Here is an 18,239-nt window from a genome sequence, read left to right as displayed (position 1 = left end):
GGTGATATAGGAGGGAGGTAGGGAGAGCAAGAGTGAAGAGAAAACAAGCTAAGTAAGATTTATGTTATAAATAAATAGGATATAGATACTATTACTGTAGAAGTTAGAAAAATATGGGCTTACGTGGTGGGTCACACATGTAATCCTGGCACTTTGGGAGGCTGAGGCAGGAGGATCACTTGAAGCCAAGAGTTTGAGATCAGCCTGGGCAACAAAACAAGACCCTTGTCTCTATAAAAGTAAAAATATTAGCCAGGCATGGTTACATGCACCTGTAGTCCCAGCTACTTAGGAGGCTGAAGGAGGAGGATTGCTTGAGCCTAGGAAATCGAGGCTGCAATTAGCTATGATTGCACCTTTGCACTCTGGCCTGGGTGACAGAGCAAGTTCCTGTCTCAAAAAAAAAAAAAAAAAAAAAAAAAAGTAAGTTTAAAAATACATTTATATATGGCACTAAAAGGGTATCTCATATTCATAAAGGTAGTGCTCCATTAAGGAATGACCATGAATTATTTGCATTTAACAAGGATACACACACATATGTGCATATAAGTCAACAATCACAGTGATAAGTTTAATACACCTTTCTTAGGAATTGACAGATCCAGTTGACTGAAACTTATTGAGGATATGGAGAATTTGAAGAACATGGTTAATAAGATTAATCATAACTATAATTATGCCTATACTATCTTATATTCAAAATGGGAAAGTTACATTATTTTCAGATTCACATGGAATATTGACAAAAATTGACCATAAGTGAGATGGCAAATTAAATCTCAGGTGTTGAAAAGCTGAAACCATATGGGACCAGGGCATAGTTAACTGATTATAAAACAATAAAATAATCAAACATGCCCTCCTTAAGTTGTGCTCTTAGGAAAAAGCACATGGGTTAAAGTGGATATCAGAATAAAAATTATACACTCTTTAGAAACAACAAGAGCACTATAATTCAACCATACCCTGAGACTTCACAAGCTTTGGTCCCAGTAAGCTAGAATTCAAATCTTAGCCCTATCTTTAAATAACTCATTGAATTGCCATTTCTTATTCCAATTATCTGTCATTCCACTGTGGAATATATTTCATGGCAAATAATATTAAAACCTATGCGAAGCAGTCAGGAGAAAATTCGTAGCTTTAAAATGCATTTAAGAGAAAATAATTGGTGGGCAGATCGCCTTGGACTCCCAATTATTGCCTCAGGAGTTGGAGACCAGCCTGGACAACATGGCAGGACCCTGTGTCTCCAACAGATATAAAAATTAGCTGAATGTGCTGGTGCATGCCTATAGTCCCAGCTACTAGGGAGGCTGAGACAGGAGGATCGTTGAGCCTGGGAGGCGGAGGTTACAGTGAGTTGAGATCATGCCACTGCACTCCAGCCTGAGCAACAGAGAGAGCATTAAGTTTTTAACTCAAACACTAATAAAGGAACACAACAAAAACCTGTGGAAGGTAGAAGGAATAAACTAAGATGAACGCATAGTCAATGAAACAGATCATACCTTCCTATTCCACCAAAATGGAATTTATAAAACCAAAGGCTGTTCTCTGAAAAGAAAATTAGAGTTAATCCTTCCATAAGCTTACTATTGAAAAAGCACATAAGTAATATTAGATATAGAAGATACTAAAGTGATGTGTATTTTTGACATATTTGCAATTGTAGACAAAATGGTGACTTTTCCATAGACATTACCAAAGTTGAGCTAAGAAAAGCAAAATACCTGAATAAAGAATAACTATAAGATAAACAGAAAAAAAATCAGATATACATATCCTTAAAAATAGTACCAAGGCCGGGTGTGGCAGCTCACACCTGTAATCCCAGCACTTTGGGAGAGCAAGGTGGGTGGATCACTTGAGATCAGGAGTTTGAGACCAGCCTAGCCAACATGGTGAAACCTCGTCTCTACTAAAAATACAAAAATTAGTCGGGTGTGGTGGCGTGTGCCTATAATCCCAGCTACTTGGGAGTCTGAGGCAGGAGAATCACTTGAACCCAGGAGGCAGAGGTTGCAGTGAGCTGAGATTGCGCCACTGTACTCCAGCCTGGGTGACACAACAAGACTCTGTCTCTAAAAACAAACAAAAGCAAGCCCAGACAGCGTTACCAAACACTGAGGAGAGAACATTTATATTAAACAAATTGATCAAAATAATAGAATAGTATTAAAAGTCACCTACTGAGTGTGAGGCAATGGCAACAACAGATATTATGAAGGCTAAATGAAATAACCTATGAAAGGTAAATAAGCATTCGGTAAATTAAAATAATAAAGTTGACCATTATGTGCCATGATATAGATTTCACAGTAGAATGAAAGGATAAAATAATTGGGATAATAAATTGCAATTCAAAGAGCTATTTAAGTGCAGGACCAAGATTTCAATTCAGTCATGTCCCGAAATTTTACAATCTTTCATCACAATAAACTAGAATTCAAGGTAGAAAATGATTATTTTCTAAAATAAAGATGGTACTTATAAACCTACGTAAATGCCCATTTCTCCTCTTTGAGGTCTTTTTCTGACCTTCCAGAAGTGGGCCTTGAAGTCACAGCCAGGCTCCAGATGACCGCTGTTTCATGATAGCATACCAGTTCTTCTTCAAAATTAAATTATATTCTCAGAGAACACCACATTTGGGGAATTTAGTTTACTTCTCGAGAATCCCTAACCCAATTATTTCTAGTCTTCCTTAGAGATTTTCTTTCTCCATTAACTCCCATTTTATGTCTGGGAATCTTTTACTTTCACATATGCTCCCTCTCTACAATTTATTCTTTTTTTACCTTCTCTGAGTGTTAAGGAGTAGTATGTACCTAGTGCGATAGGGAGACGAAGGGGAAAGGCAGAAAAATTAGCTTCTTACCCTTTGGAAGTTTTGACCCCACATTTAGAAACAAAACAAGAAGTGGAGAATAGAGGGAGAAGGACAGCAAACAATTTTATTGGTTCCCATTTTCCTGCCAATGTGCATTAACAAAGAAGTCTAAACCTAAAAGACCTTATGCAAGACCAGATTTTCACATTACTAGCTTTGTGTGTGTGTGACATCCTGCTTTCCATTGCCAAGCTTAAGATATATGTGTCTTAAGGTCTTTCAGTTTTTATATTTGGTCTTTCAGTTTTTAGATTTGCATCTAAAAAGCTGAGCATTGGACAAAGACAGAGTGGGGTTTTTAGAAGCGGCCTTACAGAAGCAAAACAAAAGCAGTTAATCATACAGTGACAGGTCATGTAATCTATAGCATAACATAACTTGGGACCTTGCATAGCTGGTGACCCTGTAGTTGCATTGAAAGAAAAAGAAAAACTGGCTAAATACAGACATTTGTAAATAATAATGTTTAAGAAGCCTGGGGAAAGAGTAAGAGTAAAAGAATCTGTCCCTTTTTTTTCCTTCAACCTTGCTCTGGAAGGGAGGGGTGTCTGGAGCCTATTCCTTTGGCCTTGGCTATTGGGACAGCGTTATCTTATCATTGTCCTTGAAGTGAGCTTGCTAGGCAGAGGAAAACTTGTTCTCTTCTTTTAACCCTTGACTTGCCACATTCTGGGCCTTAGCTTTTACTTTCCTTGGAGTGAATAAACGCAGTACTTACTTATTTTTAAAAAAAAATTTCTACCTCAGCTATGAGACTGGTAATAATTAATTTTTTATTATTACTATTTTTTTGAGACAGGGTTTCCCTCTGCCACCCAGGCTGAAGTGCAGTGGTGCGATCTTGGCTTACTGCAGCCTCCACCTCCTGGGCTCAGTTGATCCTCCTACCTCAGCCTCCCAAGTAGCTGGGATTACAGGCATGTGCCACTGGCTAATTTTTGTATTTTTTGTAGAGATAGGGTTTGCCATGTTGCCCAGGCTGGTCTCCAAGCGTCTGCCTGCCTCGGCCTCCCAAAGTTCTAGGATTACAGGCATGAACTACCGCATGTGGCCAATAATTACTTCTGAAGATTCTAACAATACCATTTACAATAACACAAAAATGAAGGACCTAAGAATACATCTAACACATCTAGAGAGAATATTATAATATTGTTGTGAGACATTAACAGTGACATAAATAAATAAATGGAGAGTTCATGGATTGGAAAGTCAATGTTGGAATGATATCAATCCTCCCTAACCCTCTCCCTCCTGCCCCCCACCCCCAAAAGATCTACAGATTTAGTGCAGTTCCACTCCAAATCCAATAGTTTTCTCAGGAGAATTTGACATAGTTGATCTCTCTTTCTTGAGCCATTTTCTTCTCTGTTTTTTCCTCCTACCTCACTGACTACTCCTTATCAGTATCCTCTGCTGTCACCTCTTCTATGCAACCTCTAAAATGTGGCATGTTTCACAGTTCAGGCTTAGACCTTTTTCTATCTGTACTTCCCCCTCACATTGTCCTTTCTAGTCCTCTGACTCTAAATACCACATCTATATGGTGATTGGCAAATTTGTATCTCTAGTCCAGGATTCTTCATCTATCCATTGCTTTTTCAACAGTTACACTTAAATGTCAAATAGGAATCTTAACATGTCCAATATGAAACTTTTGCTTCTTGCTACCATGTTCCCCTGCTCCAACTTGCTTTCTCAATTCTGTCAATGGACTATTTATTGCTTTGGCCCAAAATCTAGGTGTTTTCCCTCCCATTCTTCTCTTTCTCACATTCCCTACATCTAATCAATAAGAAACTTTGTTGACACTTCCTACAAAATATCTTCCAAATGTGACCACTCTCAATAGCTCCACTGTTACCATGTTAGTCCAGGCTGCCACTGCCTCTCACCTAGATTCCTAACTGGTCTCCTTGCTTCTGTTGTCTTCTCTACAGCTTGGGGGATCTGTCTCAACTAAGCCTGGTGGCAGTGAGGACCTCCCAGCCAGCTGTCAGCTATGCCTCCATTCTGTCTGGTTCTCAGGGCTGGAATCGATGGGCAGGTCTAGCTAATCCTTGGCCCTCCTGGGAAAAGATTCCTAAATCCTGAAGGCATTTAGCTAGGAAAGATCCAGAATGGACCAAGCTATTCCTGTTTTACCCCAAACCGGGTTGGTCTGCTTTGGGGATTACTTCTCAAGTTAGGAACCTCTCAGTGTTCTGAAATGGCCCAGACTCTTACAGAAGCTCTTGTGGTCCTAGAATGAATTTAGAGGTCTCCATACCGAGCCTGGAAGGTGAGCAACGACCCCTAACGACCCACAACGACCCACCCTCCCAACCTAAGGCCGGTTCTACTCCGCCTGTCCACTCTGGGGAATTGTGCTTTGACTTGGAAGCCCTCGGATTGAAGGATGGGCCCAAGACCCTCACAGGTGAAGCCTCGGTAGGTCCCAGGGAGAAGAAGGACATTCTTCCACCCCGCGATCCCCCAGAAGTCTGACCCACCCTCCTCCCCGCCAGATGTATCAGATCCCTCCAGGGCCTCATTGTCAGTCCTGTAATCTTTTCATCCGTGATAGGATGGGCCGTGGACCCTTGTGGGTGAAGCTCGGCGGTTTCCCAGTCCATGTGGGTTGGCCCCTGCGGAGCCTGGAGCCTTCTTGCCTGCGGGCTTGCTGATCCCGCCGAGCCAGCTAGCTCCCTTCCTGCTTCTGACGGCGAGGGAACCAGCTGGGAGGTCCTCCGAGCTGGGCGGGGAGGCGGGCGGCCTCTCGCACACCTCACCAGCTCCCTCCCTGCCGCCGCCGCCTCTGGCTGCTCTAGCGCCAGGCCGAGAAGCTGGGACGGCTGCTGGGAACCCAGGGCCGTCCTCCCGCTTCCTGTGATCTATCAGTCCCCCTCTCCGCGGAGGCTCGGCCTGGCGCACCTCAGGCCCGCAGCAGCACCAAGGCTTGGCTGCAGCTGCAACCTCCACAGACGGCAGCTGCAACCTCCACAGACGGCCGCCAGGTGGCGCCGTGCCGGGGCCCGAGAGCAGGCAGGCCAGGGGCGGGGTGGGAGGGACTCAGCTACGCGCCTGGGGAGGCCGCGGGCCCTCGCGACTGCGGAACTTCCATCCTGTCGCCGGATTTTCACATCTGCCGGCCCAGAGGAAACAATGACGTTGGGATTTTGGGAGACTGCCCCTTGACTCGGGCGAATCAGACACGAACGGCCGACCCCTTGCTCTCTTCCATCCGCCTGCCGCCGCTCCTACCCACCGATTCCTAGAGCTCATTTGTCGCTCCTGCAGCCTCCAGGGAATGCAAATAATTTCTCACTGGGTTTTGGTGAGGGCGGAGCTGCGGAGAAGCGCGCGCCCAACAGCTTTCGGCGCAGCTGGGTTCCCGGGCGCCGGCGGCTGCGGCCCTCAGATGGGGGCGGAGGGTGCAATATGCACAGGCGGCCACAGTGTGGCGCAAGCGCCCTGCGGTGAGACACGCTCGGAGCGCGACGCTCCAACCCATCATTTACGGGTTCAAACCAAATAATCTAGAATCAAGTTGCTACATGTGTCATACTCCTCCTGTTTTTTCCCCTAAACTTTTAGTAGAGTCATTTACATAGTTCAGTTTTTATCTCAGCTATGTTACAGAGTGGCAGGAAAATACTTTGTCTCCAAATTACAGCCCAAGTGTGAGCAGCATATCCTGAAGCTGGTTAGTAATCAACCAGAAAATCAGGAAGGTAAAGCAAACCTCTGGAGGCAAGGTCTGGACTCTGATATCGCCGCTTCTACCTACTTGAAGTTTCTCCTTGCAGTGCCGCACTTGGAGATTTGGACTTAATTGTTAAACAAAAAGAACAGTTACATTCTGCCTTCCTACAGGGCAAGGGCCTGGGACTGGCAGCATTTCTGTTGTCTCTAGAAATACAGGGGTTATGAGAAAGCCTCAAAAGAGAGGGCAAGAATAATATATCCATCTGTCATCATAAATTACCCCCTTGTATGCCTAGAACATACATGGGGACATTCTCTTTTAGTAAAGTCAAAGAGAAAAGCCATGAACTAAGTGTCCTGAACACAGAGGCGTGAGCCCTCTCAGTCTCACAGTCCCGTAGGAGTCATTTGTAAGTTTTATTTCCCTCCTTATCGTCTATACTATTCCCTCTTGTCTCCCAGAAATCTGCCCACTCCTGGCTGTGTGTGTGTCTCTTCGTCTCCCTCTCTCTCATTCTGTCTCTTTCTCTATCTTAATCTTCTGTCCATATGCACCCACTCACCTTTTTACCTTGTTCTGAGAAATGAAATACTATTTTTCAAACTATGTAATAGGATTATCAGGCTAGGCTTGATTTGTAAGTTTTTCAAGATTTCTTTAGAGTAGGCCTCACTTAAAGTCATCTCTGATGACCAAATTTCCAAATGTATCCCAGTTGAAGTCAGTTCATTTATTTGCTTTATTTAAGAGTTATATGCCATGAGACACACAGTTCTGGTGTTGTTGAACGTTTGGATGTTTGTGTGCAGTGCTCACCTGGAGGAAGTGGGCAGGGGACGGTCCAGATCGATGGCCACCCACTGAGCTGCTGCTACTTGGCCTCCTCAGGCTCCTTCCAGTGCACGCCTTCCTGCAGCTGTTCTTATTCTTGTTCCTGACACTCCAGCTCTTCTTCTAAATGTCTGTCTTCTTGAAGGCTGGAAGTTGCCTTCTTCTCATGACCAGAATCCAAAGAGATTTCTAAATTCCACTTTTTCTTTCTTTTCAGTTCTTTACGTATTGTCACCCAGAGAACAGTGTTCACTAAAAACATTATTCCCACTACCAGATAGAAAAGGACATGAAGCCAGACAGGAGTTGGTAACTGGAGGCCTGAAACAGAAAAAGACAAAGAGAAGAGATACTATTTAGAGACCAGAGGGGTCTGGCTGAGTTATGTTTGGAGGGGAAGGTTGACTGAGACCTGATGTTGCCTGTCCTCAAGGAGGCACTGGTCATTTTAGGGAGCAGGAAGGAACTGGCAGTAGCTCTAACTGGCTATATGATGTATAGACGGGGACAGGCTCCTTGGAAGAGCTTAATTGCTGGGCCCTGTCAGTGGACTTACTCCCTAGTTCCAGAAACAACTGGTATGTCTATGCCATTTAATACCTGAAATGAATTTGGGTTGAAGATTAACTTTTTTCACCCCCAAGGAGCCTTTGTTCTGGAGCTCGCAATCCCTCTGCCTCAGTTACATAGAGACACTTGGGAAGGTGGTGATTTGCAGTTTACAAAATCAGTGTCTGATAAATCCACCTTGTGAGTTCCTTGAAGCAAAAACTATGCTCAAACGTTTTTATGTCCCCAGACCTATGAAAATAGATAGGAGGAACTTGATAAATTGTTGGTGAGATTGTTGGTGAGGGGGAGGGAGGCAGGGAAGCAGGAAGAGAGAGTGAGAAGGGGGGTTATGGGGTGGAGGGAAGAGTGGGAGGGAGGGGAAAATAAAATAGAGAAGGAGAAGAAAAGGACAGAGGAGAAAACGAAGGAAAGAAATGGAGGACGGAAAGGCAAAGGAAAAAGAAAAAGAAAGGAAAGGAAATTTAATAAAGTTTGCGAGGAGAAGAGTGATGTTCTGAATCAAGGATGGAAAGGTCTGCTCGTGAGCTTTTCCTGAAGAGACTTACCCCTCCTCTTTGGGCCATGAAACCCTTGAACAAACCTCAGTCCCATGGGAGATAAGGGAGTCCCTTCTCCTGTGCTAGTGGCTTCTCATCATTCGCACTCACCAAGCACTTGAAGCTCCAACTCAGGGCTGCGCTTAAGGACATTTCCGTCTTCTGTGGTGGCCTCGCACCAGTATAACCCAGAGTCTTCTCTTCTAGCAGTTAGTATTTGGTATTCAGAGGATGTGTTCCTGCCTCGCAGGGTCTTGCTGCCCATGTAGAAGGAGAAGTAAAGCTGCAAACCAGGCCTCTGCAGAAGCAACTTTGTTTCACAGCTCAGGGTGACCGGATTCCCCTCCAGGAGCGGGGTTGTCACAGATGCGTTCAGCACTGGAGCTGGAAATAGCTCTAAGGAGAAAGTTGATGGGGGACAGGGTTGCCTGTTGAGCATCCAGGTCCTTTTCACAAAAGACACATGCTTTACCCCCTTGGGAAACCTGGCCCTAGAAAATGCGTCCGTAAGGCATTAACCCTTCTTACTTCCAGCAGAGAGCCATTCTTGGGGTGTCCTAATAGACATAATTAGGGTTGCCAGCTTGCTCAGTCCTACCGAGGATGCCTCTAAACCAGTGGTCCCCAACCTTTTTGGCACTAGGGCTGGGTTTTGTGGAAGGCAATTTTTCCACAGCTGGGGGTGGGGTGGGGATGGTTTTGGAAGGAAACTGTTCCACCTCAGATCATCAGGCATGCGCAGTTCACAATAGGGTTCGTGTTTCTATGAGAATCTAATGCCACCACTGATTGGACAGGAGGAGGAGCTCAGGCTGTACTGCTGACCCATGAGGAAGCTCATCTCCTGCTGTGCAGCCCAGTTCCTAACAGGCCACAGACCAGTAAGGGTTGGGAACCCCTGCTCTACATGGTCCATCCTTCCCTGAATGGCTATGTCATCTGGTAGATAACCATGCCCTTCTGGCAGTGGTCAACTAGGAGTGAACCCTGACTCACACATTTGCCATTTCAGTGACTCGTTACTTGTGTTCCTGACTTAGAAAGATAATCTGGAACAATAATTTCTTTCCCACAGGAGTGAACTTCTTTTTTTTCAGACAGAGAAAATTGTTAGTGATTGTATTAGGAGGAAAGGCTGTGAAAGGGTCAGAACAAGGCCATATGCAAACTGCTTAGCTTGCAGAGGCTCAGGAAGAAGTGGCGCCACAGAGGCCGCTTTGTCCCTGAGAGGCAGATGGACAGTATAACCTGTTCCTCATGTTTTCCAGGTTTCTCTTTCTATGGAGCTTTCATGAGATTCCATGGCATTATTTTCTAACTCTCCTGGCTACCTAGAGTGAGTCTCTATTCCTTACAACTAAAATAAGATGGATGAAATGGACCACCATTATGCCCTGACATTGACATCAGCTCTTGTGATTATTGATGGGGGCTGCGGTACACTGGAAAGAGTAATGGACTGGGACCCAGAGACCTCAGTTCTGGTTCCAGCTACTGGTCATGGTGTGGCCTTTAGTAAGGCAGTTGACTTCTCTGGAGCCCAGTTTCTTCGCTTGTAAATGAAAGTGAGGAGTTTAGATTGTTTATGATGGTCCCTCAGGGGGAGGGACTATCAGTTCTATGACTATTCCGATACGATACCTTTCACAGTGACAGACACTCCTGCTGATGTGTAGCGATGCTTTCCCATGCCTGAGCAGTGGTAGGTGCCGCTGTGACTTATGTTGGTTTTCAGAATGGTGAGGTTAGAATTCCGGTAGAAAAACTTAAAGCCTTTGCCATTTTGATAGTAAAGCACATTGTACACCAGCTTATCCTTCCATGCATGACACCTCAAGGCCAGAGGTTCTCCTTCTGTGAAGACTCTGCCGGATACCTGCAGTAGTAGCCAGCCTGAAAAAAGTGAACCCAAAATGTATGTATACAGTGGAGGAGGTACAAGGAGGCCCAAGCTTGGCCCTGTGGGCTTTCTGTTTTTCCTCCTTGCAACATCCAGCCTCACAGCTCTGCTAAATCTCAGGCCTATATCCAGTTCCTCAAATATCTTTAGCTTCGGTGGAAAGAAAAGCAATCTTTACTGGCAACTGTGCACACGGCCCTTTCTTATCTTCCCTTTCCAGATCTCAGAAGTTGATTGAAACAGAAACAGTTCATACCGCATGGTAGACAGAATTCCAAAATGATCCCAATGACTCACTCCCCTGTATAATCCCCTTGAGTGTGGGTGGAACGTATGACTTGCTTCTAGCCAACAGAATATGACAAGGGTGATAAAACGTCACTCTGGGGATTCCTACATTATGTAAGACTCTATCTTAGCAGTCTGGATGGAGAAAGTCTCCTGCTGAACTTGAAGAAGTAAGCTGCCATGCCAAGAGAGGGCCTACGAGAGCATCACAAGTCAAAGGCCTCTAGGAGCTGAGAGTGGCCCCCCACTGACGGGCAGCAAGAAAGTAGAACCTCAGTCCTAGAACCACAAAGAACTGAATTCTGCCAGTGACCTTGTGAGCCTAGAAGAGCTGAAAAAAGAAACACAGCAAAGTCAACACCCTGACTGCAGCCTTGGAAGACCCTCAGCAGAGCACTCAGCTAAGCTGTGATGGGAGTCCTGACCCATGGAAACAGGAAGATCATAAATGTATATTGTTGCAAGCTGCTGAACTTGTTACACAGCAATATAAAACAAATACACTCCAACTCTTGAAAAATTTGTTAATAGGACCACACATCCTAAGACAAACACACAGAAGGGCAAATATCCAGCTATAAACATCCTACTACATTGATATGAATACTCACATATGTAAGATCAATGATACCACTAGCAAAACAAGCTCCAAGTCAATGAGTTCTTCCTTTTGACGTACACCTCTACACATAACCAAAAACGTTTCAACTATTTTTCTTTTCTCCAGAGGCAGTTGGTTTGGCTAAATAAAAATGGGGTTCTTAGGAGACCAAGAAGGAGAAGAGACAATAGTGCTTTTCCCCCCTCCAGAACTTATCTAAGAATGGAAGGCAGGTGTTTCTATGCCATACGTAGCATGAATTTTACAGTCATGGTTACGGATATAATGCTTCCAAATATAATTAATTATCTTCCCTCCCTTATTCCCACCCACAGCCAGGAGGTGCTGAAAGATTGCACTGCCCGAACACTGCCATCTTTGCTTTATATATCCAAAAGAGTAGGAAATGGTATCACATCTCCATCAGAAACTGCCAAACACTAGTAATGGTAGAAAATATTTGAATGACACAATTAATAGGCTTGATTTTGTGGGATGCTCTACTTTAGAAAGAAAATTCATATGCTTTCCAAACACACATGCAATGTTAGAAAAATTAAGTGTGAATTAGGCCACAAAGCAATTTTCAACAAATACTAATGAACTGATACCATATTTAACACAAATTCTTCTTTTTTTTTTTTTTGAGATGGAGTCTAGCTCTGTCGCCCAGGCTGGAGTACAGTGGCCGGATCTCAGCTCACTGCAAGCTCCGCCTCCCGGGTTTACGCCATTCTCCTGCCTCAGCCTCTGGAGTAGCTGGGACTACAGGCACCCGCCACCTCGCCCGGCTAGTTTTTTGTATTTTTTAGTAGAGACGGGGTTTCACCAGGTTAGCCAGGATGGTCTCGATCTCCTGACCTCGTGATCCGCCCATCTCGGCTTCCCAAAGTGCTGGGATTACAGGCTTGAGCCACCGCGCCCGGCCATTTAACACAAATTCTAACCGAAGTGCCATAACATGAGAAATCAATAACAAAAAACCACCCTCCAAAAAACATCTAAATAATTCATGAATAAAATAATGTATAATGGAAATTTATAAATTTTTAAACTTAAATGGTAGTGGGAGTATTGTATATCAAAATTCACGAGATGCAGCTTTTCGCAGACATTACTAATTTCCTACTCAACAATCATTCCCCCATCTTCATGACTTTGGAGTCAGCCATATGATTAGGACTCGGGTCCACCAACCAGCTTCATTTTCTTGGTCTTAGCATATAGTGATTAAATTGAAATGACTCAGAGTCAATGAACTGCAAATGAATTCCCCATGGCTGACTGTGGCAAAACATTTTAAAATAGGGCATAGACAGCACCAACCAAAAATTTTGGTGTATTGTACTGTAGTAAAATTAACAAGTCTCGTTCATTGAAAACAAACAAAACTATAATATGATAGTGAAAAAAAAAGCCACAGAGTGGGAGAAGATATTTAAGACACTTGAAAAAGGACTTATATCCAGAATATATAAATAACTCCTATAAGTCAGTAAGAAAAAGACAGACAATAGAAACATTGTCAAAAAGACCTTACAAAAAAGGATACCCAAATAGGTAATAAACATGTGAAAAATGGTCAATATCATAGTCATTAAGGAAATGCTTAATTTGCATTTGTATATCCAAGAGCGGGAAATTGTAACATACCTCCATCAGAAACTGTCAAACACTAGTAATGGTAGAAAATATTTGAATCATCTTTGAAAAATGTCCACAGCATCACTATTTGTAAGAGGTGAAAACCAGAAACAGCCTGAGTCCCTCAGCAGAACGGGAAAATATGATATATACAGTAATAAGAACAAATGAACTTCAATTTATAACATGTATACAGTTCACAATCATAATGTTGAGAAAAATAAACCAGACACAAAAGAGTACATCCTGTCCCATACAGTAGCCCTTTATATGAAGTTCAAAAATAGGCAAAAAACCTATGGTGCTGGAAGTCAGTGTCAGGGGGTGGACTAGAAATGGGCAAGAAGGAGTTTCTGAGGTGTTGGAAATGTCTAAAATAGATCGGGATGCTGTTTACTTTGCAAAAATTTACCGTGGTGTACATTTATGGCTTGCTGTACATAAGTTACATTTCAATGAAAATTCACATTAAAATGTGATGTAAAAAAGATATGATTTTCAATAAGTCATTGATGTGGGTGTCCTAGAGTCTATGTAGAGGTGAAGAAAACAGTCTCTTCCCCGCCCTAGTCCTTTAGTTGTCACTTGAACCATGAAACACTTCTGCTTGAACTATCCAAAGTGTCTTATTGAAACAGCTCTGTCAGAGGTTGCAGTGAACCAAGATCGCACCACTGCATTCCAGCCTGGGCGACAGTGTGAGACTCTGTCTCAAAAAAAAAAAGGAAACAGCTCTGTCAGCTTCCCTCACCTCTCCATCCTAAGAACTTATTTACAGAGACCTAAGGGACACACAAGAAACATCAAGTCTTCCCTCAGACATTCTCCACATTTCCTTGGCTAAAACACATTTCCTCTAACAGCAACCATGTCTGCATAAAGGTAATTTTGCCTCTAGTGTGGATTAACTTTTGCATTATCACTTTCAAAGAAGTTTAAACTCATTACTTCTGAATAACTAAATAATACATTTGGTTATTTTGTCTTGCATATTGAATGAAGCATTTTTCCCTGAAGATTGCAGTCTCCATCTCTTGATGAATAGAATCTCCTTACAGGTTTAATTGGGTGGTGGGCTTTTCTGCTTCCATTTATTAAAATGTGACAATAAGTCCATGTCCAGATTATCTTACAGATATACTATGAAATGTGCCCCAGGAATGTATGTATAAAGATGATTATTGCAGCAGTGCTTATAAAATCAAAAGAGTGGAAACATCTTAAAAATTTGCTAATAGGCAGAATGGTTAAATTAATTCTGCTACAGCTGTGCAGCAGACATTTTAAAGCAGATTTCGATTAAGTGATAAAAGTAAGATGTAGGACAATACTTAAAAAGTGCTCTACCAACCACAGCTTTAAGACTATGTATATGCGTGTATATATATAGTTTATATATAATAATGCTAATATATATGCATAATATGTATATATATGCATAATATGTGTGTGTATATGTGTGTGTGTATATATATATGCAGTTTTGTTTCTGTGGAAGGTGACTGCAGATGTTCATTATTGCCCATTTGTTTGGATTATTATCATTTACTATGTGCAGGCATACATTTGGAATAATGATACAATCTTAGGGCCTAAGTCTCACTCTAAGCATTCTGCTTACAGCTGGCCCAGCTGAGGCACTGTTGGTACATAGTTTAAGGACCCTGCTATGATGTTTTGAGTATATTGATTTAGTTTCACCTGGTAGGTACCTAGTGCTGAGACCTGCATCAGATAAATTGACACACACACATCTGGTGTCCAGAAAGGAGAGAATGCAGAGGAAGACCTTGCGGTTTCCAGCCCTCCTGGTCCAAGTCATAATTACCTCTGTGGATTTCCAGCTGTATGGGGTCACTTCGCCCTGAGGGACCTCTCTGGCATCTGTATTCACCACTGTCCTTGACACTGGCAGACGTGATTCTGTAGCTGGGGGTCGAGGTCTGAGTGGCTGTGCCATTGAGAAGCCACTGTGTGGAGTTGCTCCCAGGCAGACGGGGCACCTCACACTGTAAGGTTATGGTTTCCTCTAGGAACACGCTGACCCATGGAGGCTGCAACGTGATCGCTGCCTTTGTGGTATCTACTTGGAGGTTACAAGAAGAAAAAGAAAAAGATCAAGTGGAGTAAAGGGGAGGGCTCTGCGTGACTGGTAAGGCTTTTGTGGATAGCACAAGGAAAAAGTACATATTTAGATTTACTTGAAAAATAAGCAAGTGGAAACCTACAAAAGCCAGCCTTTACGAGTGTCCAACTCCTGCTGCAGACACCTCTGTTCATGTTATGAAATCCTCATCTGGGTGTTGGGAATTTGGGGCTGCTGAGGATTAAATTGCTGATGTAGGTTTTCCGGTTGGGAGCAATGAAGCAGGGTTTTAGACTTGGGCAAGCCGAACGGAGCTGTGTTCCTTGTCCTCTGAGCTACACTGTCTCTGAGAGTACAGAGCGGGGCTTCCGCAGCTTGTGCGTTGGAAACAGAGGTTCAAACTCCTCTCTTTGAAGCTTTCAGTATTTGCCTGGCTCTTTCTGAGGAGAAAAACCCACTCTGCTTTCTTGTAAAGGGGACTGGTTTAGGGGATGTTGGGAAACCCAGCAGACTTCTTCAGTGTTTGTGCAATTCTGGCTCTTTCCTGCTGTTATAGATGCATTTAGGCATTTCGTTCAGAGGGAAGAGCTCATTCAGGAAACCCTAGAAAGAAAGCTTACAAAACATGGTTTTTATGAAAATCATGCTCTGAATATGGGAGATTTTACATAATTTATGAATCCTTCTTCTTTCTCTGCTTTCCCTATATGCTCTTCTTCAGGTAAATAGGATCCAACCTTTGGAAGTAGGAAAGTGGCATAGGAGGAGAAGCTGAGTTAGAGGTCACTCACCCACTTGCCCATCAACTGGAACTGCAAGAGATCAGAGAATAAAGATATCAGTTGGTCCAGGGAAAATGATGAGGAAGAGAGAACTGGGGAGACATAATTAATGTAGACTCTGAGGGATCAACTCAGGTCTCTGAGTTTCTATTTCTCTCTTTCAAAATCCAGTACTAACAGAACTGAACAAGCTACAGGTGGTTATCAATGAAACTTTACTGTGGTGTTTCCAGGCTTACTGCTACCTCAGGGTCCCCCTTCCCATCCTTTTGATAAAATAAACTCTAATAAACCATGGAAGCACAGATACAAGTTGTCTCCACACTCATGAGTTCTACCCAAAGTTACCACAGGAAGACAAAACTTTTGACTCCCCACAGCCACAGCCTGTACCCTAACTATCCCCTCTGAGTCCAACTTACCCCAAAGGAGCAGAGCTGTCAAGAACCACATGTTGTCTCCAAGCTGGTGGGAGCAGCGAAATCTGTAACATGCAAGATATTGAAGAGGTTCTGCTGGGGCTCCAGAGCCAAATTAGAAAAGAGGAAGGAAATTGCCTTTTCTGACTGTTCCTTTTCTGGGAAATACATCTTGAATTTTGAAACATGCTTTCCTCATGCTCATACTTCCTAGCGCATCTCTCCCACTTTTGAAGTTCTAATTTTTAGGTTATGAACTCTCAGAATCCAGGGAAAAGGCTAAAGTTGTATTGATATTCCATTCTGATTATTTTTTCCCTCTACCGTTTCTGTTTCTTAGGGTTAGAATATGGCAAAACCTCACTCTTATCATTGGTTCAATGCCTGGCTAATGCCTCCAAACGATCCTTTGGATCCAGAAGTTTCTATATCAGCCTCTATGAGGCCATGGGAAAAGTCACGCATCTACAAGAGCTGCCCTAATGCAAACCAGCCTCTGCTCCTCTGGGGACACAGACAGGATCAATCTCCCATTTTGGTTAAAAAAGTAAACAAACTCTCTTCCTGAAAGACATCATAAATTTGAAGTGTTTATTTTGGCTAAATCCAAGGTAATTAAATGTTTAATGTGGAAGCTATGGAGACGAAAAATAACTCATGACCATGGATAGGAATGTCTTCAAGAAAAGAGTTTTAGAGTACCAGTGGTGAGCTCTGTGCCACCAAACTGAGGTGGCTCCTGAGACAGAGTTGTAACCCTACAAAAAGATTTTTAGGTATTGTGGTAAGAGAGAAAGAGAGCTAAACAGAAACTAGGATGAATTCAATGAGTGCAGAGAGACTGGCAATCTCACTGGCAGAGAATGAAAAATGACAAATCATGCTGTAGATTGACGTACTGGCCCCAGCTTTTCACCACTCCCTGAATCTACACTCTCTCCACAGCCTCCTGAGGGTACCTCTCTGACTCTTGACTGTGGCTCATCATGCAACTTTCACTGGCCAGCGAAATGTGAATGGAAACGACATGGTGCTAATTTCAAACTTAGCACTTAGGAAGCTTCACACATTATCTCTCATCCTCTTGTTCTCCTGTGACTGCTGACACAAGAACCTTTTTTAGCTAGTCAACCACAGTGCAAAACAGAGCTGTCCTAAACATTGTGGTTTGAGGCGGAACTGCCTCACCTGCCTTGCAACAGTGAGAACTAAACGCTTACCATTATATGCCACTGAGATTTTAAGATTGCTATACGAGCAAGAGCTGACTGACACAAATGAAAAGCAAGGAAGAAAGGCCAGGAAGAACTCAGGGTGTTCTGAAGAGATGAGAGAAGTCTCAGTTTGTCAAAATTTATATTCAAAGCCTATATTTATAACTATTTTACTATTTTGTCTCCAAAGTTTCCACTGTATGCATGTCCCATAATTTATTTCACCAACTTCTCTTCATGAACATGTAGGTTATTTCTAATTTTTTACTGTATGACCAGTAAAAAATATTGCTTACTACCGTAAGTAGTCTTGTGCCTACCTTTAAACATTTGACTTATTGTTTCCTTAGGACACATTCCTAGAATCAGTAGCGCTTACTCAAAGGAAATGTGCATTTTTTCCTTTGGGTAAGATGCTGTCAGATTGTCTATGATCATTATCCTCATCACTGCATAAATTTTAGAGTGCTTATTACATGCCAGATAAATATGCTTGATACATATTTTTTTATTTAAGCCTCACAGTAATCTATGAGTAGACGTTATTATCTCCATTTTATAAATAATGAATCTAGTGAAAGAGGAGATCGGTAATTTGTCCAAGGTTGTAAAAAGTAGAAGCAGGATTCAAAATTAGACAGTTTGATTTCCCTTACATACTGACTGATGGAGTATGACAGTGCTCACCCCATGCCTTGCGATTTCTGCTTTGTAGTAAAATAGCTACTTCTTTGAAAAATAAGTGAAATCATTTCATTGATTAGGATAACATGAGGGAATT

General features: G+C 42.8%; 3 protein-coding genes across 5 annotated transcripts in view; 2 read left to right on the top strand and 1 right to left on the bottom strand.

Moving 5' to 3' along the window:
- LOC111543592 (histone H2B type 2-F) overlaps positions 1 to 17,754 on the top strand; it is a 32,076-nt gene extending 14,322 nt beyond the window's left edge. Inside the window, exons 2-3 of one of the 2 annotated variants that reach the window (XM_031935970.1) lie at positions 10,645 to 11,162; positions 15,765 to 17,754. In XM_031935970.1, the coding sequence (XP_031791830.1) occupies positions 10,645 to 10,690 (46 nt within the window). In that variant the 3' untranslated portion in view covers positions 10,691 to 11,162; positions 15,765 to 17,754. The remainder of the gene's footprint in view (positions 1 to 10,644; positions 11,163 to 15,764) is intronic. The other variant, XM_023213561.3, reaches the window with a different exon arrangement.
- On the top strand, positions 5,282 to 6,429 carry LOC111543590. Its single transcript, XM_031935969.1, has 2 exons — positions 5,282 to 5,326; positions 5,463 to 6,429. Exon 2 carries the CDS (start codon positions 5,510 to 5,512, stop codon positions 6,071 to 6,073), a length of 564 nt encoding a protein of 187 aa, XP_031791829.1. The 5' UTR covers positions 5,282 to 5,326; positions 5,463 to 5,509; the 3' UTR covers positions 6,074 to 6,429.
- FCGR1A (Fc fragment of IgG receptor Ia) lies at positions 6,434 to 16,382 on the bottom strand. 2 transcript variants are annotated; one of them, XM_023213557.1, is made up of 6 exons: positions 16,248 to 16,382; positions 15,835 to 15,855; positions 14,786 to 15,040; positions 10,166 to 10,417; positions 8,636 to 8,920; positions 6,434 to 7,736 (listed from the first exon to the last, which is right to left on the bottom strand). In XM_023213557.1, exons 1-6 carry the CDS (start codon positions 16,276 to 16,278, stop codon positions 7,507 to 7,509), a joined length of 1,074 nt encoding a protein of 357 aa, XP_023069325.1. In that variant the 5' UTR covers positions 16,279 to 16,382; the 3' UTR covers positions 6,434 to 7,506. The 2 variants fall into 2 exon arrangements, with proteins under 2 accessions (XP_023069325.1, XP_023069324.1); XM_023213556.2 differs by having other exon boundaries at positions 14,786 to 15,043; positions 16,248 to 16,375.
- Positions 17,755 to 18,239: the final 485 nt, after the last annotated feature.

The sequence above is a fragment of the Piliocolobus tephrosceles genome, chromosome 1 (assembly GCF_002776525.5).
Source record: "Piliocolobus tephrosceles isolate RC106 chromosome 1, ASM277652v3, whole genome shotgun sequence".
Taxonomy (NCBI): domain Eukaryota; kingdom Metazoa; phylum Chordata; class Mammalia; order Primates; family Cercopithecidae; genus Piliocolobus; species Piliocolobus tephrosceles.
The sequence above is the reverse complement of the archived record's forward strand: the minus strand, read 5'-3'. Positions and strand labels throughout refer to the sequence as shown.